Source organism: Fusarium flagelliforme (genome assembly GCF_020744385.1).
Source record: "Fusarium flagelliforme strain FIESC 12 MPI-CAGE-AA-0113 chromosome Unknown B0J16scaffold_6, whole genome shotgun sequence".
Classification (NCBI taxonomy): domain Eukaryota; kingdom Fungi; phylum Ascomycota; class Sordariomycetes; order Hypocreales; family Nectriaceae; genus Fusarium; species Fusarium flagelliforme.
In genome coordinates this window covers 2,886,932-2,911,733 of record NW_025763508.1, presented here as the reverse complement: position 1 = coordinate 2,911,733, position 24,802 = coordinate 2,886,932, and the positions used below count along the sequence as shown (strand labels likewise).

The following is a 24,802-nucleotide window of genomic DNA, read 5'->3' as shown; positions in this document are numbered from 1 at the left end:
TAGAAATAGCGAGTACCAGAAGCGCACCAGACGATAACCGTGCGATTCTTTCTGCTGTCGTTGACTTTGGGACACTTTGCAGTGTCGTCTTCAGGTAAAACGTTGGCGAGTTGGTCTGCATGTTGGCCCTAGTTGAACTCCTTGGATCCTCAATAGATGGTGGAGGAATATTCTGCACTCCATTCCGGGATACTGCGCCGAGTATCCTCATCAGAAACTCCGAGTGCTCCCAACAAGTCAGCCTCTGCTATGTGGCTATTGGCATCCTCCAGAGCCTTGATTGTTCGAGTATCCCAGATGACAGACATTATGCAGACCCAGACTACGCGGTCGAGGAACGATGGCAGATTTCCCAAGGAATCATCAACCGTATCCGTAAGCGCGACGCGACCTTTCAACTACAGAACATCCATGCATCATATCTCTTGCTATTGCCTTTACACCATATCAAGAATGGAGGATCGTTTGACACCGATGTAAGAGCTCCGCAGGAGCTTCTCAATCGTCTTAATGGCCTAGCAGGACTGACTGCACACTTTCTTAGGTTATCACCGACTGTACATGGAGAAGAGCATTAGGAGATGAGTCTGTGAGTTGGATCTCCTTCTGTTGTTAGGTAGGAGGAATGTTGGATTGCGCGTATCAGCGTGGAACTTTCGAAGCTATGGACAAAATTCATCTTTATTCGGTTGCTCAGCTTGACTATCATTGACTCGCGCTTACTTGTCCCGTATTTCAACTGTCAGTTAGTGTGGGGCTCCTGAAACTTGCTCGAATATTCGTTGCCAGCCGTCGGCTACAGTGTCTGTAGGATCGATGGGTGCGGTCCATCAATGGTTCTTGTGTCGTGTACATATTCCACAGTTTCATCCACGCGGTCTTGCGAGGAAAGCGCATATTGATTGAGGGTAACGCTGAAGATCTGCGGTCTGATGAGCGGGTGTAAGTAAAGAGTCCTACTCAATCGCTATTGAGTCGCTGCCACCAGGTCCATGATCCAGGCTCTTTACTCAGGCGCTCATCTGATATAGTGTGGTCGGTGGCCGCCACCGATACCACCAGGGTGAAACGGCCCCGCGATACTATCGCGGTCCTCGTGTGAATTGAATCCAAACCAGCTCTGTGAAGAGAATCGGTATTGAGTCCTACAGAAATGTGAAGTGGGACTCACGAGCGCGCTACATCGCGAATTCCACAATCATTCCTCCACAACGCGACTCTCAGCAGTTCTATCGAACACGCAAAGCAGCCTGCCGACGCCAGAAAGTCAGCCACCAAGACCTTTGTTTAATTGGATTACGGAGGCAGCTCGTCCCAACTCGCCACGTACAAATTGCATGATCCACGCCAATCTACAAACGCTTTCGTCAGGAGCGAAATGTGAGTCCCACTAAATTGAACGGCTACGTCCAGGTGTCAGGCGATTATGCCTCCTGATGCAGATGGATTGCGATGAAAAGGGGGAGGGCGCAAGTCCCTCTCATGTTCAGGAAAGTATTCCGCCATGTTCATAAACTCGCATCCGGGCCCTTCGGTGGTAATACTATCGATTCGCTTGTTCTCCTGGCGAGCGAGCCAATTGAACTGGAACTGTTGTGTCACCAACCACTACGAAAAACAAATGAACGACTTCGGCGCAAGCGGCCAGTTCCACAACGCAGATTAACCACGACATCAATGGCATCAAACCCGCCTCTTGAGGACAGAAACCATCACAGGTTCAAACTTACGTGTTGTACCATCGAAGAAATCGTTGGCGAGTTGCGACGATCTGAAGCGAGGTCCAAGATGGGAAGAGACTGGTAGCAGAACCATGATAAGAATAGGTTTAGGCCTGAACTGTTCTACATCTTTGTCAAAGATGAGTTGGCTGGCCTCTTCTCGTACCACTATCGCATACTACAGAACGAAACGATGTGATGGCTCGTCAGGTACGCGATGAGCGGTGCCCGGTAGGTTGCCCAAGTCGTCCTAGATAAGCACAACGAGAATACTTCCTTCTGACAGATTCAGGGAAGGAAAAAAGACTACGCCGTGATGAGTTGATCTAAGGGCTTCGTGGCAGTCAAGTCTGGGATTCTTGGGGACACCTGCCATCTCGAACATAAGCAGGCTATAAAGACAAAAGTTTTCTTCATCATAGACTCCTCGGGTCGGAACCGTGTGCTTAACTCGTGTGCTTAACTCGTGTGTCTAACTACACTGCAATTTTAACCCCCTCCCAGGCCTGCTCTCAGCGGCTTGAGCCTTATCCACGAGAATCTTACAACACGTTACTGAAGTGGTACATTGTTACCTGAAAACTTACTCCAGTTCTCACATATCGGACTCAGGCTTCTTATCTTGTCTAACACGATCCTTTTGATCTCGTGAGCCTTATCAACTCAGCGTGCAATATTCACCTAGCGTTGAGTTTCTTTCCTCGATTCTTTTCAACGGTTACCGGAGCTCCATGTACTTTCTCAACCGGGTAAATTCAACCCAATCTGGATGTTCAATTCAAGACGTATCTTCACCCGAATCCTCTGCCAGGTCATACTCCACAGACAAAGATCTCTGAATTTCCTCTTCCTGTGACTCCAGCACCTCCTCCTCCACAACCGTCTTCTCCGTCTCACTCTCCTCATCCAACCTAACCCTTTTCGCCGGATCACCCTCCTTCGCCGTCGCGTTTGTATTGATAGGCAAGCTTATCGTCCTCCCCAACGGCGCCCTGATCTCCAAGAATCCCATTCCACTCGGCATCTGCGCAGCCATATTCTCAATACAAGCCATTTCATAATGATGTCTCAAAGCCAGCTTATCCACCTTTCGTGGGATATTCGCCTTCTTGCCGTTAAAGTCCGTTATGAAGTCATATGGTACGAAGGCGCGTATTCTATGTGTGTCAGGATGGATTGAGATGAGGCGTGCTTCGAAGAGATGTCGAATATCATTCATAAGAAGAATCCCGTTCTTGTTAGACCATGTATTTGCCCAAGCCCGCGTAAGTCTGTTATCACCATCCTCAGTACCCAATTGCTGATCATCGGGATAGAGATAAAAGTGCTGCTGCGGTATGATATGACAGACTTGCAGACCAGGTCCAATCGACGGAATGATGCACCAAGACTGTCCTTTTCCAGATATCGCGCATCTATCAGTGTGAATAAGACACTCATGTCGAAAAGTCTCTATCGTTTGCCGAGCCTTTTCTGGTGTTATGTCCATTTTTGGCGGGACGTGGAGGTTCTTGATGTCTTCTTGCTCATTATCTGCTGATGATCGTGAGTCTGAGCGACGACGCTTTGGTGACTCGGAAGCCCTGCGAGGTTTTGCTGTGCGTCGGAAAGGCAGTCTTGCGTAGCGAGGATCTAGGGAGGTTCTGTCTAGAGGGATGTAGCGTGGTTCTAGACGACGCGTTGGACGCGGGATGTGCTGAGCGCATTCATCTGCATCCTGGTTAGTAACTCGAAACAACCAGGCTCATGACATATGGTTAAACAAACTCTTCAGATGATCATCCAGCGGCTTATCATCACTAATCTCACAAGGTTTATGCAAGATGACATGATACGTCACAACACTCGGACTCTTTGGTGACGAACTTTTCAATCCAGGAACCGGCAAACCCAGATCCTCATCCGCTACCAAAGAAGGAAGTTTGCGCTTCATATCATCCGGCGAATCAGCCAACATAAACGCGACATTCTCCCATGGATCTTCGGTGCAGGGTATGTCAAAACAAAGACGCATCTCATTGACAACATCGCGAAATGTTATGAGGTTACTATCGGGATGTTGGTAAAGACCTGAGAAATGGAAGTCATCTGGGCCGGATAGGAGGTGGATGTTCCATCCGTGGATGCGCATGGAGGGTGTGACTGTCGTCATGATGAGTTGGGTTGCTCAATTGAGACACGACGCGATAACGGCGAGGAATGAAGATCGCGGGAAGAATCTTGGGCGGGTTACTGTTTATGGACTAGCGGTTTATTGACTTTATCTTATCTTATCACCTATCGTTATCTGTCGTAACGCTCCGAACTGCTAAGCTATATCAAGACGTTATCATGTTTCTGATCGATATCTACATGTTTCTCAATTTGCCTACTTCTTGCAGTATCTAGAAATAAAAGACCGTTCCATAGAAATCGCTTCGCGTGTTCCGATGCTCAACGTTGCTCTTCGGCGGGTCAACTATATTCCGAGCTCTGTGATTGTTGCTCACGAGACTACCCTGAACATGGCAGACCATTGCTTTGTTCGAAGAATGCTCACGAGACAATACGCACACTTTAAGAATGTATAAAAGCGTACATCTCCCGTCCAAATCGTACATCATGTCTCAGATATAGCCAAGTCGAGAAGAAATCTAGATCTTCTCTGCATATTTGACTGTTGGCTTTAGTGTCAAAAACATCCCATTCTCTCTAACAGAATTTAGGCTTGCATTAGTTCCCAAGCTGCTGGAGATAAGTCCTGAGATAAGACTGACGAGCCTCCTTACAATCTACAGCTCTTTTGGTCAAGTTTGGAGTCCTTTCCTCTAGCTAATCGGATCATCCGTGTGCCTCGCACAGACGGAGGATTACACTTTCGGATAGGAGATTGGTCTATCTTCAATGCACTCTGTAGGGCTGTTGGTTCTGTTGCAAAACGTAATCGCATGGCATTAGGTTCAGCCACCGTCTGAACGCAGAAGAAATTATCCCTGGCTGTTCGATCTTCAAGGTGAGTGTTGAAGTGGGGGTGTGTGGTCTGGACTTGGCTACTTTCTTCATGCTCCCGCGGGTCAGGAACACTGCCTCCAGTAGAAATTTGATCTGTCACAAAATCGACTCGGCCTCTTTAGTTGTAGATCACTAGCTTAGTCGAGACCATATCGTGATTAAATCTGCACTATCGAGATAAGTTAGACCGGCGGCCGCATCCGCAACTCTAAGATCGGATGTTCAAATCTCTTCAGCCATCCGAGCGTGCATATCGCCAATAGCACAGACACTCGGAGAGAAGAGACAACTTCTCGGGAACTAACCTAGCGAGGTAGATGAGTATCCAAGAGCCAATAAATCAGTGAGGCGGTTTTCATATTTTCTTTTCCCAGTGCTGTGCTATTGGAAAATGGACATATGTGGTTAAAGTTCGCGCTACAGGGACCAATCTTGATGTGTAACTACCCCCGGCAACTGTGATTGGTGCGGGATGCCGGTTCCGTCTAGACTACGCGTTCAATCGGGAGCTAAAACGAGGGACCCAGAAATCTGGATAACAGTTAACCGGACCTCGAAATACGAAATACGTGAGCACTAACATCAAATACTTTCTCACCAGCAAACAATAACTAGCTGGGTATGTTGTTTAGATGAAAGTGCATGTAGATATCAGAGAGGCCTTCCAGGAGCTGGGAAATGGTTTCGGTCACACACGAACTTATGGTACAGCTTCGAGATCCGCCACGGTGTCCTACCTCGATGTTATCAACCGTCGGGGGATACGAATATAACACGACGGATCTCGGACGAAGGATCCGGTCCCTTCACTAGCCGTCCATTTAATTAGATGTCTTCATCAATAGCTTGACCTGAAGATCCATATCTCTACTTGCAGTAATTTGCCACTGGTGAGAGTGAATTTGTAGAGTCTTGTGCCGTAGAGCCGTACCCCTCTCATGATACCCAACACCGTTACTTCAACAACTGCAACCTCCATAACCCTAAAAACAGGATCCAGATCCTAATATCGCCTTCCCCGTTACATTAAAGCCCCTGCATCCCCTACGCCTGCATTGCTCTGCGAGTCAGCTTCCCAGCAAAGGACCGTTCAGCCGCTCTCGCCTAGCAAGAAACTACTGAAGCCGCCAACATCGTTGGCTAAGGGGAACAAGCAAAGTGGCTTGCACCCTGGAAAGTCGAGACACGCTAAAACCTTCTTCTATGGATAAGAAATACTACTCTGTATTTAGTAATTATTTATCTACCAACGTTCTCCCCTCTGGTGCATGACAACCACATTCTTTTAGTTGTTACTTACTTTATTTTATTCTTCGTCTCTTTCTTGCATTTGACTTCTGATCAATTCGTCCAACGCGCTCTCGCCGGTCTTCGGCTCCCAATTCACTGTCGGTCAACCTCGTGTTAGTCATCGCATTTGAAGATCCCTCGAAATGGTGGACAACAAACAGCCCAGTCTCTGGGTAGCTGAATGGCTACCCTTGGCAATTGCGACTATCTTCATTGGCCTCCGCCTCATGAGCCGAAAGATCACGAGAGTTGGATTATGGTGGGATGACTACGCTGCGATTGCCTGCTACGTTTGCGCCATCATATGGGCTATCCAAACACCTATATGTACGTTCTATCTTGGTCATACAATTTATTACTTGGTACTAATTGCGAGTGTTAGGGATTCTCAATGGTCTCGGAAAGCACGCGACCGACATTGACAGGGACATCCTTAAAACGAATTCAATCATGATGCACCAACTTTACGCCATCGAGCAAACATATACCTTCGTCGTCTACCTAGCCAAAGTTTCACTATTGTTCTTTTACTGGCGAATGTTTCGAATCACGAATATCAAGATCGCCGTATACTCGTTGCTTACTCTCTCGACCCTTTGGCTCATCGCTCGAGTATGTTTTACAACACAGACAAGTGGAATCAGGCTAATTCGACTCTCCAGATCATCGTTGGCACCATCCAATGCCTACCTGTAGAAGCCTTCTGGCAGCTTGAAATGAGACCAACGGCCAATTGTCTCGTCGAGACGCCCAAGTATGTCTTTGGCAGTATCATTTCTCACATCCTTATCGATGTTCTCGCCATGATCCTGCCTGTAGTACAAATCAAGCGGCTCCAATTGCCTTTGGTTCAGAAGTTTGGAGTCCTTCTGATGTTCTTGTTTGGTACACTGTAAGTTGAACATCCCGCGTGGCCTTTTAGCCAGCTAAATCTAAATAATTCTAGGATCTGTGTCATTGGTCTGGTTGTCGCTATCGCCGGTGCAAATATCGCCGCAGACTCAGTTGATCTTTCATGGGATCTCGCCGACACCATTATCTGGGGAACAGTCGAGATCAATATGCTCACTGTCTCTAGTTAGTATCCCCCAATCTACCTACGCTACTGTTACTAACAACTCATCTTAGCTTGCCTCCCGACAATTCGACCCGCCTGCCTTTCGATCGGCTCACGTCTCGGTATCGCGACCACCAGCACCGTCAGCGCCAATAGCTTCGGTCAAAGTCACTCCCGACCGATCCCTAACCAGTCAATTCGTCTCTCAACAAAACCCAAGGATGACCACAATGACGAAACCAGCTCTACATACGAGCTTGCGACTCGCATGGAACACAATGGAGGATCGATATCCGATTCTGAGAGTCACGGACCAGGTAATCGCACGGTGGTGTCCCGTGTCACAGTTGAGGACCAGGATAACTATCCTAGTCAGGCGCCTGCGAGGGGTATATTTGTCAAGAACGAGACTTTTGTTACGTACAAGAATTAGAAAAGCAATCATCAGGCTTCATGGCCTGTAAAATATTATCCTCTAAGTTGCCTAGCTTGCCAAAAGCGAATGTGGGTGATTACTAAAAGTGTTGGTTCATAACCAACAGCATAACGGCGAGATGGTGATCTGCAAACCAACCGTTGCTTAGCTCGTAACCGAGCCACAAGGCTGACAAGTGGAGGGGGAAAACATGATCTGATAGTGATAATCGCAAGTTTAACCACATACGGTGTTAAAAACGACTGTGGCGACATTTGAGGCTGCGAACTGATGAAGTCTGAGATGAAGTGGCCAGTTACGTTGATATCTTTATCATTACTAAATGTCTTCATTCAGGACAAACAAAGAAATATCAAAATGCCAAACTATTAGGGATTTGCCCAGCTTGTCTCGTGTCTTGATTCCTGTTGGGGACACGATTCTGGGTACCGACCCTGTTTCTAATGCAATTGGTCTACGATGTGCACGCCAAGTAAGACGTGTGTTTTTGGGCTCTTTTCTACCAACAGGAAACAAAAGCAGAGTAAGAAACGAATAACCTACACTATGCTGTTTTTGGGTCGTTAGGCATCCATGCATAAAACTGCAGTGGCTGTGTTACAACAGATCTGACCTTCTCTCATGAGTGGATTTCGAATCTTCAACTCTTTCCTGAACTTTCTTTCGCATACACGCATTAGCCATGTCGGAAAATCCTGGAACTGAGCTACATGAGCAAGTAAATGATCCTATCAACAAGCCCAAGATCGGATCAGTGCTTCACCCGCAACAAAGCGGATGTCCTATTGTACGAGAAATAACCGATCGACTTCGGCTACCATCGGTTGTTGCAAAAACGGGTGCAGTCGACGTCGGTGGTGTATGCTTGTCACGAGACGACTTCTGCCCCGAGTCGGCGCATTGCGTTCTCTGCAGCTTCGTGAACAAGATAAGACCTGCTGGCACGAACAATGCATCGCCAAGATCGGTTCACTTCGTCCTCAATAGACCTACGAATGACATATTGAGAAGGAACATGGATACACAAGTGACTAGCGAAACACCGCCACTAGGCTACTGGGATGCGGATGATTATACGATCGTTGTCACCAACGGAGCGAAGGTGTTCCAAACGATCGATTGGTTCGGGAGAACAATCATCGAGCACCGCCCAGAACATGAGTCAGAGAGTTGTATACTTCGAACCTTCTGCTTCTGGAGGTATGAGGCTCCGAGTCCTAACCTCCTCACGCCCAAGCTCGACACATTAACATACATCACCAATCAGGCCAAGCATTGGCTATGCCTCTGCGATGAGAGTCATGGAGTCTGCAAATCTCTTGTTTCGAAATCCACAACCCCAATTTCTCTGATTGACTGCAACCGGCATTGCCTTGTACATGGCTCCCAAGAAAGCCGCTATGTTGCACTCAGTTACGTGTGGGGCAAAGCGGGGCGCAGTTTCAATCTTCCGGAAAGGAAATACGGAGTCCCATTACATGGACTACCACGTACTATTAGTGATGCCATAGCGGTTACCAAAAGTCTCGAATACGAATACCTATGGGTCGATATGCTATGCATTGATCAAGAGAGCAAGGAGGATAAACATCGTCAAATAGCTATCATGGACCAGATTTATCGATCAGCTGATTTTACGATCATCGTTGCGGCCGGTAGTGATTGCGGCGATGGCATCCCCGGTGTCAGTGAGAGACGCCGCCCGCCGCGGCTATCGATTACCATCGGAAATACAATACTCGTTGAGGATAAAGAGAATGCAGTCAAAGAGATTGAGGCTTCGATTTGGCGATCAAGAGGTTGGACGTTCCAGGAAGGTCTGCTATCAAGGCGTCGACTCGTATTCACCAATACTCAAATGTTGTTTTCTTGTCTTTCGAATCAGGCGAGCGAGCCAAAAGAAGGTCCGGAATTTTCACACCAGGCGAGTGAGGTTAATGACCTGCCGTCCACGATATTTACTTTGCATGAAAGGGATAGTCTTTGGGATACTAGCTTCCTGCAAACCAACAGGGCCCCTCATACCACTCTCATTGGAAATGGACGTAATGACTTTACCGGAAGTTATGGATTTCCAATCAGTTTCGCGGAGTTGCTACAAAAGTACTCGACACTGGATTTCTCATTCGAGTCCGACATTGTGAACGCTTTCCGGGCCATCGGAAATACATTCGCTCTAAAAACACCCCCAGTGCTCCACCTCCATGGCCTCCCCTTCATATTCAGCAATGAGCCAATGACTGCTAGTTCTTTAACCCACGGCTTGGCATGGCATCTAGAGAGGGGCAATGGAGAAGCTGCGCGAAGGCCAGACTTTCCATCGTGGTCCTGGTTGGGATACAGAGGACCAGTGCGATGGAGTGCGTTTCATCGGGACGGGGCTACTATCCCTATTGGCAGAGAATGGTGTCACAAAACATTTTCTCACCTCACATCGATGATCACCCTTAGCAATAGGAGGTTTGAACCTTTACAGTTGTCACAATGGTGGCGAGAGTGGAGTAGTGCGAGAGCATCTGAAGGTCTGGCACCATCGAGACTAATGATATTGGGACCTATGATTACAAAGAAAGTTTGGTTCGACGCTGAATGTACGCCGGAGAACCTAGAACTACCAACGCGCTATACTCTGACTGGGAAGGAAGCGTGGTTTCCTATTTTCCAGTACAAGATTGGGGAAAGTCTCCTGATGTCACTGGAGACATGCCATCATCTATTGGAAAACCTGAGACGGGGCAACTGGAGAGCACTTCTACTTACAGACGACTTTCTTTTAATTATTCAGTTTGTGGCTGCCGATACTGAAGATGGTCCGTATAGACGTGTTGGAAGCGCCGATATTAATATTTTCACTGCGGGGGGGCGTTATCGTATGGGAAGGGACCATTTTGTAAAGGAATGTACAGAACTAGTGGATATCGAGTTAGTATAGCCGTATATGAGTGCCCTTTGGACCAAATTCAATCAATAGCTTTGCCACAGCCGCATACATGGCGAGGATAGCTGTACAAGACTCTAGATAATGCATACGCAACAACAATACCAACAACCTGGCGGTGCTGAGGACACCAGAACGGCGACCTTGTTGGAGTATGCGGGATGGCTTCGAAATTTTGGGCATTGATCACTTCTGAAGCTACACTCCAACGAGAACCAGGAGCGTGCAACCGATGTTATTCTTCGAATTGAAAATACAAAAACCCCGGGCGAACTCCTCATTGAGACCTAACTATAACACCGCACGTTAGTATATCCGCACTGTTTAGATTAATACTTTATTATACAACACTAAATATCAACCCATACTTAAAGCTACATCTTGATCAGAGCTTCCGGGCGAGAGTCAACGAGATATATAATTATCCTAATAACGCTGAACCTCTTACTTTCAAATAATTACAATAACGATTTTACTATATAAAAGCATTAGATGCATATATATAAGTTTATCCTAGATAAACAGTCCTAACACTACCTGGAAAGTAGTCTCTTAAATCAACTTCCTCAACTTTGTAGCTCCACTTCCATTTCTCGTCGAGATCGTTATAGCTTCTCATTCGACCATCTATCAAAAACTCACATTTAAAGCGCACAAGACCAACTCGCTTCGAAACGCCATTCCTGGTTTGGACGAGCAGGCCATATTCGTGACCTATGACCACGCATTCGATTGTCCTGGTCCCTGGATCCTTCCAGATATCTTCTGTGTCGGCGGTGCTACATGTTAGGAATAGAGGCCAGACAAGTGCCCTAAAAGTAGAACTCTGACGTGAAATAGGCGACAGAAGCTCAGAGCCTGTTGACCTTACTACAGCAAAGCGCACAGACTCTCTAGGAATCCCAAATCTTATGTACCCAATTGAGAGATCCTCAGGATATGAGCTGCGCCCCTCGTAGTCTTTCCACTTGACAAACGGGACTTCTAATACTTGAGTGTCGAATTGAAGGGTCTGGGTATATCCCATCGTTTCATAGCTTCTGACAGACGCCAGACTGCGGGCAAAGGCTTCGTTGACCGCCACTAGTCCATTGTTTGTAGTGACCACATGCATTGGAATACTAAAACCACTTGGTGTTTCGTCATCAGTCGAAGGATAACTCCTCCCATGTACTACAGTCTTCCAGCTCGACCAGGACCAAGAGGGAAACCCTTCTCTTCTTGTGACAGGGCGTTCGCCATTATTTGGAGACCACTGAAGGCCTAGAAGAATCGCACCGGCTATGTCTTCATGCTTAAAATGTGAGTTGCCCGCGCGGTACGCATCCAAATCCGCTTTCAACATCCGATAACCACACCAGCGGATCGGAAGACCCCAGAAAGTTTCGATACATGGCTCAAGGTGTGAGTGAAAATTGAATAGGCCGCCCATGGCCTCGAGAACGTCTTCTTCTTTTGTCAGCTGTCGGCAAGTAAATTTTTCTATGAGAGAAATAAGCGACGTTGGTTGTGCCTTGCCGTCGCATTGCGCTATAATGTTGGACAAGTCGTTGATACCGCATTCCATTGTGGGTGCATCCAAGTCTCGTACCCGATCTTCCGTTTGGAGCATGCCCCCACACTCGAATATCACCTGCTCATCGGTGAACATCAAGAATCTGCGGGAGAAGAAGCTTTCTTGGAATGTCCATCCTCGGCCGCTCCATGTTGAATTTTCTACTTTTTTAAAGGCAGACTCGTAATATGCTGTCCATGTCGTTCCATTTAAACTAATTTTTGGTCTGATCGTCCGCGACCGCGTACCCACGCCGGGAAGATCATACGATGCTCGGTTTCCGGCAGCAGCCACGATGGTGAGAAAAGCCTGATTGTCTTGAAAACTCAGCAAACATTCGTGTAAGCATCAAAGGTCTGGATACCTACAGATGGAATCCATACAACGCAGCAGCTGTTGTTTTTCTTCCGCATCATCCTGATTAATACAAACCTGGTCGACCCAAAGATACTGGAGATCAAGCCCCATTGTAACAGTTATCGCATCTTGGATGACGTTGGAGACTTGTATACTTTTACCGTTCAAATCTCGCAATGTAGACTTAGGGTCGTCAGAGCTATGTCCCTCTTCGCGAGGGCCCCAAACATAGCTGAGCGCGACGTAACGATCTCCGTGCCCATATACAGTGACAGTCCTGCTATGGCAGTCAATCAGTCTGACTTTCATGGCTTTTAATGAATCTAATTGTGGTTCGCGACAAAGTTTGCTGTGACTGGTCTCACAATGAGAGATCCAATTCTTGAGGACTCCATAGTCAATTGCTTGACTGTCGACATCCAAATACCGGGACCCTCCCGACTCTGCTTTCTCGATAGGTACGATTTTGTTATCTCTATTTCGTAGGAAATCCGTCCTGTATGGATATGGTACCATTATATCAAAGAAGAGATAATCTGGATCTCGCCCATCGTTGAAGGGAAACGTCGGTGACTTCACCAGCTGCAACCTATACTCGGCTGGCACTAGTCTCGCGTAAAATCTGCACAGAGGGCACAAAAGCTCCTCAGAGATGCGAAGCTTGAAAACTTCAGAGTAACGATTCTGTTCCGGCGGATGTATCGGAGCGATCAAAACTTTGTCAAGGTCAACGTCTTGACATTGTTTGCAAAGATCGCTTGTTTGCCAGTCCCGCGCATTCTGGGCAGGGTTGTTGTTGGTGGACCAATTGACACGTTCCATTCTGGTGTAACCGGAGTCCACTAGTTCCCAGTCCCTATATCCTGACTATTTGATAGAGACTTTCCACAAGAACAAATCTGCAAATCAGGTGGTTTATGTCTTCATATACATCGATGTTAATGAAGAATGGTTGTCTTTGAATTTTGCCGTTCTGTAGGTGTATAACCTACTGCTTCACAGAGCCGATGCAGTCGAATACTTTTGTCTTTTGGTGGGCGGGTGGTTGTTATTCTATATTCTTTAAACGTAAGGACGAGGCTTGGCATTTGCAGTCATACTCGCTTAGCATTGCCTGTCGTAGAAAATCATGCCTTAGCGTCTTTTCGCCATTAGCCTAATACTTAATGCAGATGATACAAGCGGCAGGTTGCATTTGAGGCCAGAGCCAGTCTTTGAAGTACTCCTTCAATGGCCACAGCGAAAAGCCTTTCCGCCATCGCGTCACGAAGCCAGCGTGAATGGACCCCCCATCGAAGATGGCTGCAGAATACATGTGGATCATGACGCAAAGAGATACGGCATGGATGGCGAGGACAACCGGCGTAGACTTGAGCTGATGCAGCAATGGGTATGAGAAGGATCTTGTTCTTAGAATCTTGTTAGGAAGTTGAGGAGTCAGCTGCTCTCATATCAGTAAAAGGCTGTAGCGGGGAAGTTTGCCAAGCTTGTTAACTACCGATAAAATTGGGTACATAAACATGCAAGGCACAAATCAACTATGCTTACTCTATGAATAGGTTCTCGGTAGTTGTTTTTCGGGTCATATCACAGTAGAAAGTTAGGCCATTTTGTGTAATTAACGCAATACCTTGGATTGCAAATACCAAAATCGTCCTTATTGAGACCCGTTCATAAACGCTGCAGGTCAGTAACTGCGCGCTGTCCAGATTTATACCCCGTCGCACAATAATAAACATTCACCTAGAGGTGAGACCGCATCTTGATCATAGCTTGCCGCGCGCTGAACCCTTTTTAAGACCCTGAAAATAAAACCGTCTCACGACAGTGGATAGAACCACAGAAGGATCTTCATCTCCAACACTGGTGCCCGAAGCATTAATGCCGTTTATACCCGTATCCACAAACGCTCTAAAACCGTCCGGATCTGAACCAATCGGGCCTCGGACAAATAATCCTCCCTTGAGGCCAAGCTTTGTTCGCGGGCCTTTTTCTCTGGGAGATCTTCCGCCGAGAAAGTAGCAGACAGAATAGTCTCGTCAGTCTAGTGCACTATTTGAGGGGTGCTATTTTGGTCCTTTAGCCCCTGCGGCTGCAACCGAAGCTAGAGCCTCAAAAGGCTGTAAACCCGTTGCGAAGGATCGAGACAAGCCTATCGCAGGACAGAAACTAAGGTTTCACTGAGATTTAGTGGGAGTCTCTAATTTCAGGGCGGGGCTTTTTGGATCGCCACCGTTGGATAAAAAGAGATCCCTTGAACTTTGTTTTCCCTTCTCTCATCTCCGTCCCTCTCCTCAGTCTTTAATCCTCTCTTTTTGCAGTGAGGCTTGAGTCGCCACAATGACGGACTCATCATCCAAATCCTCCACCGACCCCTCCCACGCCGTCGACTTCTCCAAACAAGCCACCAACACCCTCCTACGCAGCGACGATGACGATGGCTTCCACAACGATCACCAAGATCACCTTGACATGCAACGTCTTGGCAAAAAGCAACAATTCAAGCGTACTTTTTCACTATGGTCTTCTATAGGTTTTGTCGCGATTTATATGGCAACCTGGGAATTCGTTTTAATTTCGCTCGCGCCGGGATTTACTAATGGAGGGTATGCGGGTGTGTTTTGGTGTTTTGTTACGACTACTATCGCGTATAGTGCTGTTGTGGCGAGTTTGGCGGAGATGGCTTCTATGGCGCCTACTTCTGGTGGTCAATATCGTGAGTCCTCTCTCTGTGCTAATTGAGTAGGGATTTTGCTAACGGCCGGCAGACTGGGTTAGTGAATTCTCGCCACCAAAGTATCAAAAGGTCCTCTCCTACGCATCAGGCTGGATGACAACACTAGGCTGGCTCGCCAGTTTCGCAAGTAGCTGCTACACAATCGCCTTTCAAGTCCAAGCCTGCATAAACGTAACCAACCCGGACTTTGCATTCACACCATGGCAAATCGCACTGATAATGTGGGCTGTCATCGTCATCACCATCGCGTTCAACACATGGGGCACCGCATTCTTTCCTCAGCTCGAAACAGCGAGTTTGATCGGACATATCCTTGGGTTCTTCGCCGTCATGATTCCTCTTTGGGTTCTTTGTGATAAGAATAACGCGAGTGATGTGTTTACTCAGTTCACTGATCAGAGTGGTTGGGATAACATGGGCTTTGCGTATATTTCTTCGCAGATTTATGTTCTTTGGTGTTGTTTTGGGTCAGACTCTATCGTGCATTTATCCGAGGAAGTCAAGAACGCGAGTATCATCGTGCCTAGGGCTATTTGGTGGTCGTACGTGGGTAATGTCTGTTTTGGATTCATCATGCTCATTACCATGCTTTTCTGCATCGGTCCTCTTGATCCGGTTATTGAGTCAGACTGGCCGTTCATCACCCTCTTTGATCGAACTGGGTCGCAGAGCTTGAACCTTTTCTTCAATGTCATTCTGTGGCTGTTGGTTTATCTGGGTAATGTTACGACTCTTGCGACTTGTGCGCGTGAGACTTGGGCTTTTGCAAGAGATCAGGGTCTTCCTGGCTCACGATGGATTGGTCACATGTAAGCTGTACCCCCTATCCCACTCTTACAAGATACTAATATCTCCCAGGGACAAGAAATGGCACATGCCCTTCAACGCAGTTTATCTCATGTCCATCGGCGCCGCCCTCCTCTCTCTCATCCAAATCGGTTCCGAAGTCGCCTTCACCGTCCTCGTCTCCCTATCCACTCTCGGCATCATGACCACCTACCTCCTCAGCATCGGCTGCGTTCTCCTCAAGCGCATCAAGGGTGAACAACTCCCACATGCACGATGGAGTTTGGGACGGTTCGGACTGGCCATCAATGCGTTCTCTGTTCTGTACAGTTTGTTTATCGTCATTCTGTGCTGCTTCCCGCTTACCTTGCCTGTTGATACCGCGACGGCTAATTGGGCGCCTTTGATCTGGTTTGGTGTCATTATTATTGCGGCGATTGCGTATGTTGTGCATGGAAGAAAGGCTTATACACCTCCTGTTAATTTCGTGGAGGGTGTTAAGATGCAGGGTGTTGGACTGCAGGAGTCCACATGAGATATGAGTCTCTTCAAAAGTTTTGCTAAGCGATAATGTCTTTACTGTTCTAATTCTCGCCAATTAAATATGTACATGAACTGAAAGCTTTGCCTCTCATCTCGTCCCTCATCTGAAAGCCTTTCATTGAGCAGGAATACGGTAAACCTGGTACTCATCCCCAGCACTAACAGGGAAAATATTAAACGTAACAAACCCATCAGGATGTTCCGGCTCAAGTCTAACAAAAGCCTGCGCCGCATGCTGCTGCCTAGTACTAACCCAATAAGCCCCAGCAGGAAACTTCATCGTCTTAGTAAACATCTCGGTATTAACCGTGGTAAGCGCAATACCCTCATACTTGGTCGGCGCAAGCGTAGCTGTGGTGATGTTGTAGGCTTCGACTTCTCCCTCAAAGTCAACTGCTAGCTCATTCACTTCAAGACCGGCTGCGCGAAGTTTGGTAGCTGCAGGCGCCCATGCGCGGCTGAAGATGTACGCCTCGGGACGGGAACGCGTGAGGTTGGACTCGGGAGGTGTGTTGTTGCCGAACTGAACGGGGACTTCGGTGAGTTCGCCTGTTTCAGCATTGATGTAGGGCCATGTTGCGTTTGACCAGCGGGGTTGTTCACGAACGATGATCTCTTGATCGTTGGTGATAAAGTCTGCGCGAGCTGATTCGACCGTGTCGTAGATCAATTCAGCGTTATCAGCAGCTATTTGGAGAAGAGTGACAGCAGCAGTAAGGCCAGCTGTGGTTCGGCGCTTAAAATGTTGATCTCCAATACCGATTCCTCGCGTCTCGGATAGAAAGGCGAGACCCTGGCCTAGGAAGACGGTGACTTCACCACGTGTATCCGTGACAAAGTCCTGGAGACGGATTCCCTCGCCTTCTTCTTGGAATGCAACGACGTAGCCACTTGTGGTCAGGTTCTTGTCCTTCAGCGCAGAATGAACCTCAGGCACGAAAAGAGATTCTGCAAGAGATCGAATATCCTCGTGGACATTGGGATTCTTGAACGCAGAGAATTGGTTGTCCTGCGAAGGCAAGAACGTCTTGTTATCGTATGTCAATTTTCGAAGAGCACCGTACTCGTGACAATCAAGATGAAGATGAGCGTTGAATTTAAGATTCAGCGCTTTGACGTCCATGGTTTGCTGAGAAGCCATCTTCGTGTGGTCCCGGTTGGGATCAAAGCTAGTCGCCAAGTATCGCTGGAAATACGCCGCTCCATCAGGATTATAACGCGGCAGAACCATGATATCCAACTTCTCCAAGATAGAAGCCGTCCACTCTGGTTCAGCATCCATCTTTCCAAGCAGCGCGAGAATAGCTTCTTCACCCGCTGGCTCATTTCCATGAACATGACTCTGAAACCACACGCGGACTTTGTTGGTTGCATTGCCAGCCATGCGCGTTGTCTGAAGAAGTGACTTGGACGATGAGAGGACAACGTAAGGAATGGACCGTCCTTCCTCTGAAGAGAAGGTAGGGTTGTGATACGTCATCCAATCATTTCTTAATGCCAACGTCGCAAGGAATTGTTCAAGAGTTTGTTGCGAGTTAGGAGTGGCTGTGCCGTTGGCGAAACCCTTGTTCACGCCATCGGGGTTGAGAAAAGCGGGTGAGTAGAGCTTGCCATCAACATCAGGGAAGTTGGCAGAGATTTCCTCTGACTCTTTGACGAAGGGGACTTGATTGTCGGCATATTTAATTTGAGCAGCCGCTGTCCCAAGAAGGGCAGTAATGGTGAGGAAATGCATGATGAATTGCCGTACTTGTCCAACCCCCAAAAACAGGACCTACGTCAGCTTTTATACCCGGCGATCAAATCAATGACCAGGCAATTGAGTCAAGAACCCGACAATCAGGTTCTCAGTCCGACTCAAAGACCGATCGAGCTTCCCTTCTCGTCGTAGTCTCTCCCGTTGTTATCTTTAAGCTTATAAGATCTCCGCGAAATATGGGTACGGAGGATCAATTGGCGAATGGTGACGCGGTCCAACCCCGCGATTTTTACCTGCCAAGACTCACGATGGATGTCCAAGATACCTTCGGACTTGGCACTCCGGTCACGGATGGGAAGTTTACCGAGGGCGGGTACGGACAGTCGGATATGGTATCTCTATCGTGGGAGATTGAATTGAGGGAATTGATTGTGATGATAATGATGTGTCGTTGCACGGGAGCCGATGGGGTTGCATAGCGACCAGCATGAGCGAATGCCGTACCACTCTACACAAGAAGTTGAGAGGCAATTCAGAAGACGAAAATATCTAGAAACTTAAACACTTCAGTACCGTCAAGTGGAATCCCATGTCTCCAGGGTACGGATGTCTCAATTGATTTGCTAAGGATAATCTGGACTAGAATTTATTCCTGATGTTGCCATCTCATTATTGATATCCGACTTCGAGGTACTTGATGACTTATGAGATGCCTTCGTCCTGTACTAGATAATTGCCATACGACTAGTAACCGATAAGCCCAAGTACAGAGCAGCTTAGCTCTCTGGTTCGCCATATTTCTTCACCATGCCCTCGACAACGCGAATGTTCTCCGCCCAAAATTCCTTCTGCCCAGCCTTGGAAAGGTTCTTATCGGCATAGCGCGGCTGTAAGAAAAGAGCGAACCGAAACCATTCCATGAAATCCTTCACTCCTTGACTCTCCCAATGAGCCTCCCACTCCGGAATCGATTCCCAGAAAGCGCTTCGAAGCTCATCCGCCTGCGCATACTCAGTCCCAAAGCCGTTGGGACCTCCGTATCGGAAAAGCATGTCGAGACATTCGTAAGCTGCGAGAAATGGGGCGCTGTCGGAGAACTCCCAGTCGATGATGGCCTTGATGTCTTTGTGGTCATCTGCCGATACAATCACATTGTGAAGGCCCATATCGACGTGGAGAGCAGTGATTGGACACTCCTCCACGGTCTCGGGGATCTGGTCCAATCGAGTTCCCACAAATGTTTGGATAGGAACCATGTATTCTTCCTTGTAGTCGTCGATGCCCTCTGTTCTGTCCAAGCTGTCAACAGCACATAGAATTCGAGCTTTGAGCCATTCGCGCACCGACGTGTAGGGTCCACCGAGGGAATAGTGCCGGTCAGGTCCGACAGAAACACAGACAACGCCGTCGATGTCTTCCGCGATCAGTTCGCCTATCCGGGGAGGTGATGGGAGGGGCAAATCCCAGACACCCCGCCAGGCCAGAGCCATCTTGCGCACGAATTGGAGTTTGTCGGAATGGGGCATCTGGGGATAGACTGTTTCTGCCATGACGCCAGGAATGAATTCCGTGATCTGCCTTCCAAAACCGGTCATATCTTGATGTTCTGCTTCCCCTGGAATAGAATACACGGCAGGCATTGGTACCACACCTGGACCTGGCACGTTGCAGACATGGACGTACTTCATCAAGGCGTCCATGGAGGCCAGGGCTGGTTTTTCACCGCGCCTTTTTTTCAGCTGCGATTCTTAGCGCTGAATTAAGCGGACAATGACCAATACAGCCACTACAAATCTCGAACCGAGATGGGACATAACGGTACAAGGAAGGAATTAGGAGAAATTGGAGGGACACCGGTACTTTTGAATAGTAATATGCGCGACCAGATTAATTTACTAGACATGGAAGTAGGGCAGAAAAGCGCTGAAATTGATTGCTTGGTTGTATCTATAGATGTGCTATAATAGAAACATTGAAATAATAGTTTACAAAGAAGTATAAAATAATCCACAAATCATCAACATTCGTCTCACATCTTATCGCAGATCAGCAGACCAGGGAAGGGCAACAAGGGAGTACTTCTTGGTAGCAGGGCTGATCTTGGTCTTCTTGCATCCCTTAGGCAGCTTAACACCGTTGAATCGATCCTCGATCCAAGGCATGTAATGAGCAGGACCAGCATGGGACACAGAATCGTGGTCAAGATCAGGGAAAGACATGAACTCGGCAGTCGACTCAGGAAACTCCTTGCACTTGTCATCAAAGTCCTCCACCGCATACTCGGGGTAAGTAAGGATATCACCCTCACCCTGGATGACAAGCATAGGAGCAGCAAGCTTGTGAGAACCAGCGCCGTTGTAGCGCTTCTGCCAGTCCTTGAAGTCGGGGTGCTCGACCCAGCTGGTGTTCTTGTAAAGTTCCTTGACGGTAAGGCCGCTGTACAGAGATGCGCCAGTGATGAGGCAGCCTTGGTTGGCGAGAGCCATGCGCTCGGCGACGATGTCGGTGACGTAGTCTTCGACCTTAATGGAGGGGTACAGCTTGGAGACAGACTCGAGGAGGAAGATGGAGACGACGTCGCCGGCGGGACCATCCTTAGCGCGGCGGAAGGACTCGGGGATGAGCTTGATGGGCTGGAGAGCAGGGGCAAGAGCAACGGCGCCGAGGAAGCCACCGGTAGCTTTACCTTCCATGGCCTCACGCTCATCAGTTCGCCATGCGGTCATTCCACCCTCGCTGTGACCAACGACAACCCATTCCTTGGTGATGCTCTTGCCAAGAACGGAGCGAGCAGCCTTGAGACCGAAGCTGACATCACCAGCGTGGAGAGCACCGGACTCGTACATGAAGCCCTGGGGGATGTCACTTCCCTGACCGGCGTAATCGGGAGCGATAACAACGTAACCCTGTTGGACAAGGGCAAAAGGACCCTGCCACTCATAGTACAAACCACGATGGTTGGAAGGAGCGCAGTTCCTGCCAATACCAGCAGTACCGTGAGTCCAGACAATAGTGCGGAAAGGCTTATCCTTTCCAAGAGGGTTCGAGTAAGGTGTAAGGACAAAGCCAGTAGCAGGAATAGCCTTTCCATCAATATCTTCGGTCATGTAGAAGAAGCGCGTAAGGCTAACACCAGCAGGGACAGTCCATCGTCGCGCAGCCTGAGCTGGGGAAATCTCCTCCCACTTGAGGAGATCACCAGCCGAGTAATCCGAGACGTTGGCGGGACTGGAGTAGAAAGGGTCGGTGGTGATGTTTTGGTTAACCCATTTGGCGGATTCACCGGCTAGAGCTTGGCGATAGGTGAGTTGGCAGGTTGCATCGCAGTGGTTGGGTTCGTCTGCGAAGGGAAGAGCTGCAGCGAGAGCGCTGGGAATGAGAGCGGTGATGAGATACTTGGACAACATGTTGAAGAGTGATGAGTGATGATGGTGAGTGATGATATTGATTTAGGGAGAGGATTGAAGTTGTATAAATAATAAACATGATCGTCGTCCCCGCCCCGCTAGAAATTACCGTCGCTCCATTCCCGAGGTCAATTATGCGGGATCGTCCAGGTCAACGGTCAAGAAATGGGATAACAACTGCCATAAACGGGTAATGATCAGCATCCTGGCATGAATCTGCCAAGACGATTGATCGGACCGTAAAGTAAACACCAGCCTCTCTGGGGACGTAATGACATGAAAAGGCCCTGAATTAAGCATAGACCACGTCCAAATACCATCTATAGTTTAGCGCGTGGAAACAGTAGCTGTTCTAGGTAAGGGTCGCGTTGTAAGCGAAGGCTCTCGCTAACTTTATTCTGGAAAGTAAAATGCGACCCTGGTGAATTGATGATGCAGCATGACTAACGACTTAAATATCACTTAAAGTTTCGGAAAGTCCCTGAGTCCGAGATGGGATAGTGGGATATCTTATGCTGAAGAAGTGTTTGAGTTTTGTTGGTTGTCAATTGAGGTAGTTGTATCCATTATCGAGGCGTTGGCAATTTGCGGTGGTCACCTTGTCCATGTCATTGGGAAGAGAAGAGCGGCTGAGAACAAAACCCTGAGTATCTTATCCCTTTAATGCCCCGGCTGTGCACGTCCCGCGCCTCCAATTGCCTATCTATCCAGAAGCCTAATAGACGAAAGCAGATACTTGATTTCATAAGACTTTACTAAGGATCTAAGTTTCCATGATTACACGATGATAGAGGGGTGGGATGTGCACAGCCGGGGCATCAAGGATATGACATGGAGTTCTAGAACTGGAGAGCGTTCTAGGGTATGTACTCCAGATTCAAGGACTTATCTGCTGGCAAGTTGGGGATGAGAAAGCTCAACAAGTGATTCAGAATCGCAGTTTAAGATAAAGATAAAAACAAGAGTGGATTAAGTCTATAACAGAAACAAGGAAATATTGAACAAATAAAAAAGAAGCAAGAACGAATATCGCCAAATCAAACCAAGTGATAGATCAAACCGCCGCGACGGGGTAACCATTACTCCATCGCATGAGCCTCAGAAGGAATAGACTTCCACTTAGCAGCATACTTGCTCCCTGCCCTCCAACCGGGTCCAAACCAATACAACACAAAAGGAAAAGTCCCCATAACACCAGAGATGATTCCAAAAAGACTAAACGTCCAATCTCCCATCAAATGCGTCAGCATATCAGGTAGAAAAATGGGCACAACTCCCGCACAAGCCAATCGGAAACACGCTGCCGTAGTAAGGCCTGACAAAGTCCCAGCAGGTGGATAAGCATCAAAGAGATATGAAATGAATGATATGAGGATCATGGCGTTGCCCCAGACGTACACGCCTGTGCCGGAGATGGGGGCTAGATGGTGAATGGAGGGTTTGGCTGTGTAGGCTACCCAGAATAGAGACCCGGTGGCGAGGATGACGCCGAACATGGCGGGGATGAGACGTTTTTCGATAGCGTCTGTGCTTTTCTTGGCTGAGCTGGATAGAAGGGCTTCGATGAGGATGCAGGAGAGGGCCGCGAGGATGACGCCGACGACAGCTGAGATGAAGGCTAGTCCAGAGTCGCTCACGTCAAAGTTGTAGTTTCCAGCCAACGCGATAGGCACGGAAATGAACCATTGAAAAACGACGGCGAAGTTGAGACCGAGATAAAGGGAGATGAGAGTAACGAGAGGTTCGAGGAAGAGCATCTTGATAGGTGTAAGAAAGGTGATCCGTGCCATCTCCGCTTGTGTGACGCCGCTCTGAGCACAGGGTAACTTAATACCGCTTCTGTTATAGCGAATGCGAGTTCTCAAGATCTCTCGGTTGTATGTCTCGGGCATGAAGGATCCAAAAGCCAAAGCTGCGGTTCCGAAAATGAGTGTTACCCATGAGAGCCAGGCTGGTCCTTTCGATTCGAAAACGAACCCACCAATGATGGGACCTACAACACTGTTAGCGATGCCAAATCAATGGGAAGGAAATACATACCAGCGGCAGCCCCCAGATAAGAAGCCAACGTCAAAAACGAATAATAAGTAACAGTCTTCCTCCCATCCCAAACATCCGCAAACGTCCCCTCAATAAGCACAACACAAGGCCCACCAAAATACCCCGCCAAAAACCTAAAAGCAAGCAACGTCGAAACCTTAGTCGCAAGACCAATAACAATAACACACATGAGAAATAGCGGAAAGCTGATAAAGTAAATAGGTCGTCGGCCATAGCGCTCTGCTAAGTGCGGTGTATAGATTGGTGCGAAGAAGACGCCGAAGAAGGGAAGTGTGAACCCGAGAATTGCTGTGCGTTGGGAAATGTTGTAGGCGGTGGGGATGGCGGATATGGCGGCTGTGTATGTTGTTGTTCCGTACATGCTGGAAATGTTAGTTTGAGATTGAAGAGGAGGGAGAGGGGAGGGCTTTACATGGTGAAGACGAAGAAGAAGGCTACTGCTGAAACGTAGGCCTTTTGGAAAAAGGGCCAGGACATGGGACTGTCTGGGTCTGTTGGGGAGAGGCTGTGTCCTCCGCCGTTGTTTGATCGGAGGCATGGTTGATGTTCGTCGTCTGGAGTCATGCGGCCGTCCATGGAACGGTCCATCTGAGATCGGTCCATGTTCGAATGCATTTGTTGATCCATGTGTGAATGGACCATGTTGGAGTGCATTTGTTGTTCCATTGTACAGGTGGTTGTTAATCGAGAAGATAGTAGCGAAAGACTGGTCTGTGGAGAAAGCAATGATTAGTGATGGAGTCTAGATGAAGGCGCCAAGTCAGGTAGTTATATACACATCTTCATCACCGTCTTCATATCAGGTTTATGGTTGATTCCATAATCAGATGGCGGTGCACTCTGACATAGCCCATTTCCGAGCGCGACAATTTCCTCAATAGAGAATACTTTCGACGCGATAGGCTGATTCTTTGAGCCACTGCATCAATTGCATTTACCATTGATGGGGTGAAATGATATACGATAAACGCCATTGTATAATCAAGATTGCCGTATAAAGCTAGCATCAACGTCGCTGCAGGGCTTAGCGCTGACTGATAATCAGCCCTGGGAGCCGGTACCTCGCGCCAATCCGCCGGATGCAGCCATCTAGTAAAATGCCCGCTGACTGCAGAACTGTTTCACCTGCTTACTTACCGCCTATATCGTGATTGCGATTGGTAAATGAGAGCTGATTGAAATGATACTTGTCGCTGGTTGGTAGTATGCAGGTCTAGCTTGGCA

General features: G+C 48.0%; 10 protein-coding genes across 10 annotated transcripts; 4 read left to right on the top strand and 6 right to left on the bottom strand.

Moving 5' to 3' along the window:
* Positions 1-119: 119 nt before the first annotated feature.
* Positions 120-1,341, top strand: B0J16DRAFT_323415 (uncharacterized protein; the record flags this gene model as incomplete). Its single annotated transcript, XM_046125773.1, has 4 exons — positions 120-476; positions 545-589; positions 812-942; positions 1,119-1,341. The coding sequence occupies 4 exons, from the start codon at positions 120-122 to the stop codon at positions 1,339-1,341; spliced, it is 756 nt and encodes a 251-aa protein (XP_045980525.1).
* A 1,138-nt stretch (positions 1,342-2,479) lies between these two features.
* Positions 2,480-3,884, bottom strand: B0J16DRAFT_309302 (uncharacterized protein). Its single transcript, XM_046124905.1, has 2 exons — positions 3,489-3,884; positions 2,480-3,431 (listed from the first exon to the last, which is right to left on the bottom strand). The coding sequence occupies exons 1-2, from the start codon at positions 3,871-3,873 to the stop codon at positions 2,500-2,502; spliced, it is 1,317 nt and encodes a 438-aa protein (XP_045980524.1). The 5' UTR covers positions 3,874-3,884; the 3' UTR covers positions 2,480-2,499.
* A 2,034-nt stretch (positions 3,885-5,918) lies between these two features.
* On the top strand, positions 5,919-7,570 carry B0J16DRAFT_178944 (uncharacterized protein). The gene is made up of 5 exons (XM_046122557.1): positions 5,919-6,329; positions 6,385-6,614; positions 6,665-6,894; positions 6,949-7,079; positions 7,131-7,570. Exons 1-5 carry the CDS (start codon positions 6,146-6,148, stop codon positions 7,490-7,492), a joined length of 1,137 nt encoding a protein of 378 aa, XP_045980523.1. The 5' UTR covers positions 5,919-6,145; the 3' UTR covers positions 7,493-7,570.
* Positions 7,571-8,136: 566 nt separating this feature from the next.
* On the top strand, positions 8,137-10,592 carry B0J16DRAFT_347959 (heterokaryon incompatibility protein-domain-containing protein; the record flags this gene model as incomplete). Its single annotated transcript, XM_046128639.1, has 1 exon — positions 8,137-10,592. A coding segment is annotated over exon 1 (2,245 nt), but the record flags the coding sequence as incomplete, so codon positions are not given.
* Positions 10,593-10,941: 349 nt separating this feature from the next.
* On the bottom strand, positions 10,942-13,167 carry B0J16DRAFT_374908 (heterokaryon incompatibility protein-domain-containing protein; the record flags this gene model as incomplete). The annotated part of the gene is made up of 3 exons (XM_046130638.1): positions 10,942-12,179; positions 12,237-12,305; positions 12,357-13,167. The coding sequence occupies 3 exons, from the start codon at positions 13,165-13,167 to the stop codon at positions 10,942-10,944; spliced, it is 2,118 nt and encodes a 705-aa protein (XP_045980521.1).
* Positions 13,168-14,545: 1,378 nt separating this feature from the next.
* Positions 14,546-16,464, top strand: B0J16DRAFT_291586 (amino acid/polyamine transporter I). Its single transcript, XM_046124291.1, has 3 exons — positions 14,546-15,061; positions 15,114-15,891; positions 15,941-16,464. Exons 1-3 carry the CDS (start codon positions 14,686-14,688, stop codon positions 16,401-16,403), a joined length of 1,617 nt encoding a protein of 538 aa, XP_045980520.1. The 5' UTR covers positions 14,546-14,685; the 3' UTR covers positions 16,404-16,464.
* Positions 16,465-16,526: 62 nt separating this feature from the next.
* B0J16DRAFT_364435 (uncharacterized protein) lies at positions 16,527-18,146 on the bottom strand (the record flags this gene model as incomplete). Its single annotated transcript, XM_046129938.1, has 1 exon — positions 16,527-18,146. One exon carries the CDS (start codon positions 18,144-18,146, stop codon positions 16,527-16,529), a length of 1,620 nt encoding a protein of 539 aa, XP_045980519.1.
* A 555-nt stretch (positions 18,147-18,701) lies between these two features.
* B0J16DRAFT_417554 (uncharacterized protein) lies at positions 18,702-20,038 on the bottom strand. The gene has a single exon (XM_046133677.1). It carries the CDS (start codon positions 19,808-19,810, stop codon positions 18,887-18,889), a length of 924 nt encoding a protein of 307 aa, XP_045980518.1. The 5' UTR covers positions 19,811-20,038; the 3' UTR covers positions 18,702-18,886.
* Positions 20,039-21,535, bottom strand: B0J16DRAFT_347952 (Alpha/Beta hydrolase protein). Its single transcript, XM_046128638.1, has one exon. The coding sequence runs from the start codon at positions 21,515-21,517 to the stop codon at positions 20,147-20,149; it is 1,371 nt and encodes a 456-aa protein (XP_045980517.1). The 5' UTR covers positions 21,518-21,535; the 3' UTR covers positions 20,039-20,146.
* Positions 21,536-22,596: 1,061 nt separating this feature from the next.
* On the bottom strand, positions 22,597-24,142 carry B0J16DRAFT_272849 (major facilitator superfamily domain-containing protein; the record flags this gene model as incomplete). Its single annotated transcript, XM_046123614.1, has 3 exons — positions 22,597-23,510; positions 23,558-23,940; positions 23,991-24,142. 3 exons carry the CDS (start codon positions 24,140-24,142, stop codon positions 22,597-22,599), a joined length of 1,449 nt encoding a protein of 482 aa, XP_045980516.1.
* Positions 24,143-24,802: the final 660 nt, after the last annotated feature.

Coding starts and splice junctions, on each gene's coding strand:
- B0J16DRAFT_309302 (XM_046124905.1), bottom strand. CDS start 3,873: ATGACGACAGTCACACCCTCCATGCGCATCCACGGATGGAACATCCAC. Junction 3,432..3,488: donor GCTGGATGATCATCTGAAGA/GTTTGTTTAACC, acceptor ACCAGGATGCAG/ATGAATGCGCTCAGCACATC.
- B0J16DRAFT_178944 (XM_046122557.1), top strand. CDS start 6,146: ATGGTGGACAACAAACAGCCCAGTCTCTGGGTAGCTGAATGGCTACCC. Junction 6,615..6,664: donor CCCTTTGGCTCATCGCTCGA/GTATGTTTTACA, acceptor TCGACTCTCCAG/ATCATCGTTGGCACCATCCA. Junction 7,080..7,130: donor CAATATGCTCACTGTCTCTA/GTTAGTATCCCC, acceptor AACTCATCTTAG/CTTGCCTCCCGACAATTCGA.
- B0J16DRAFT_291586 (XM_046124291.1), top strand. CDS start 14,686: ATGACGGACTCATCATCCAAATCCTCCACCGACCCCTCCCACGCCGTC. Junction 15,062..15,113: donor TACTTCTGGTGGTCAATATC/GTGAGTCCTCTC, acceptor AACGGCCGGCAG/ACTGGGTTAGTGAATTCTCG. Junction 15,892..15,940: donor TCACGATGGATTGGTCACAT/GTAAGCTGTACC, acceptor AATATCTCCCAG/GGACAAGAAATGGCACATGC.
- B0J16DRAFT_417554 (XM_046133677.1), bottom strand. CDS start 19,810: ATGGACGCCTTGATGAAGTACGTCCATGTCTGCAACGTGCCAGGTCCA.
- B0J16DRAFT_347952 (XM_046128638.1), bottom strand. CDS start 21,517: ATGTTGTCCAAGTATCTCATCACCGCTCTCATTCCCAGCGCTCTCGCT.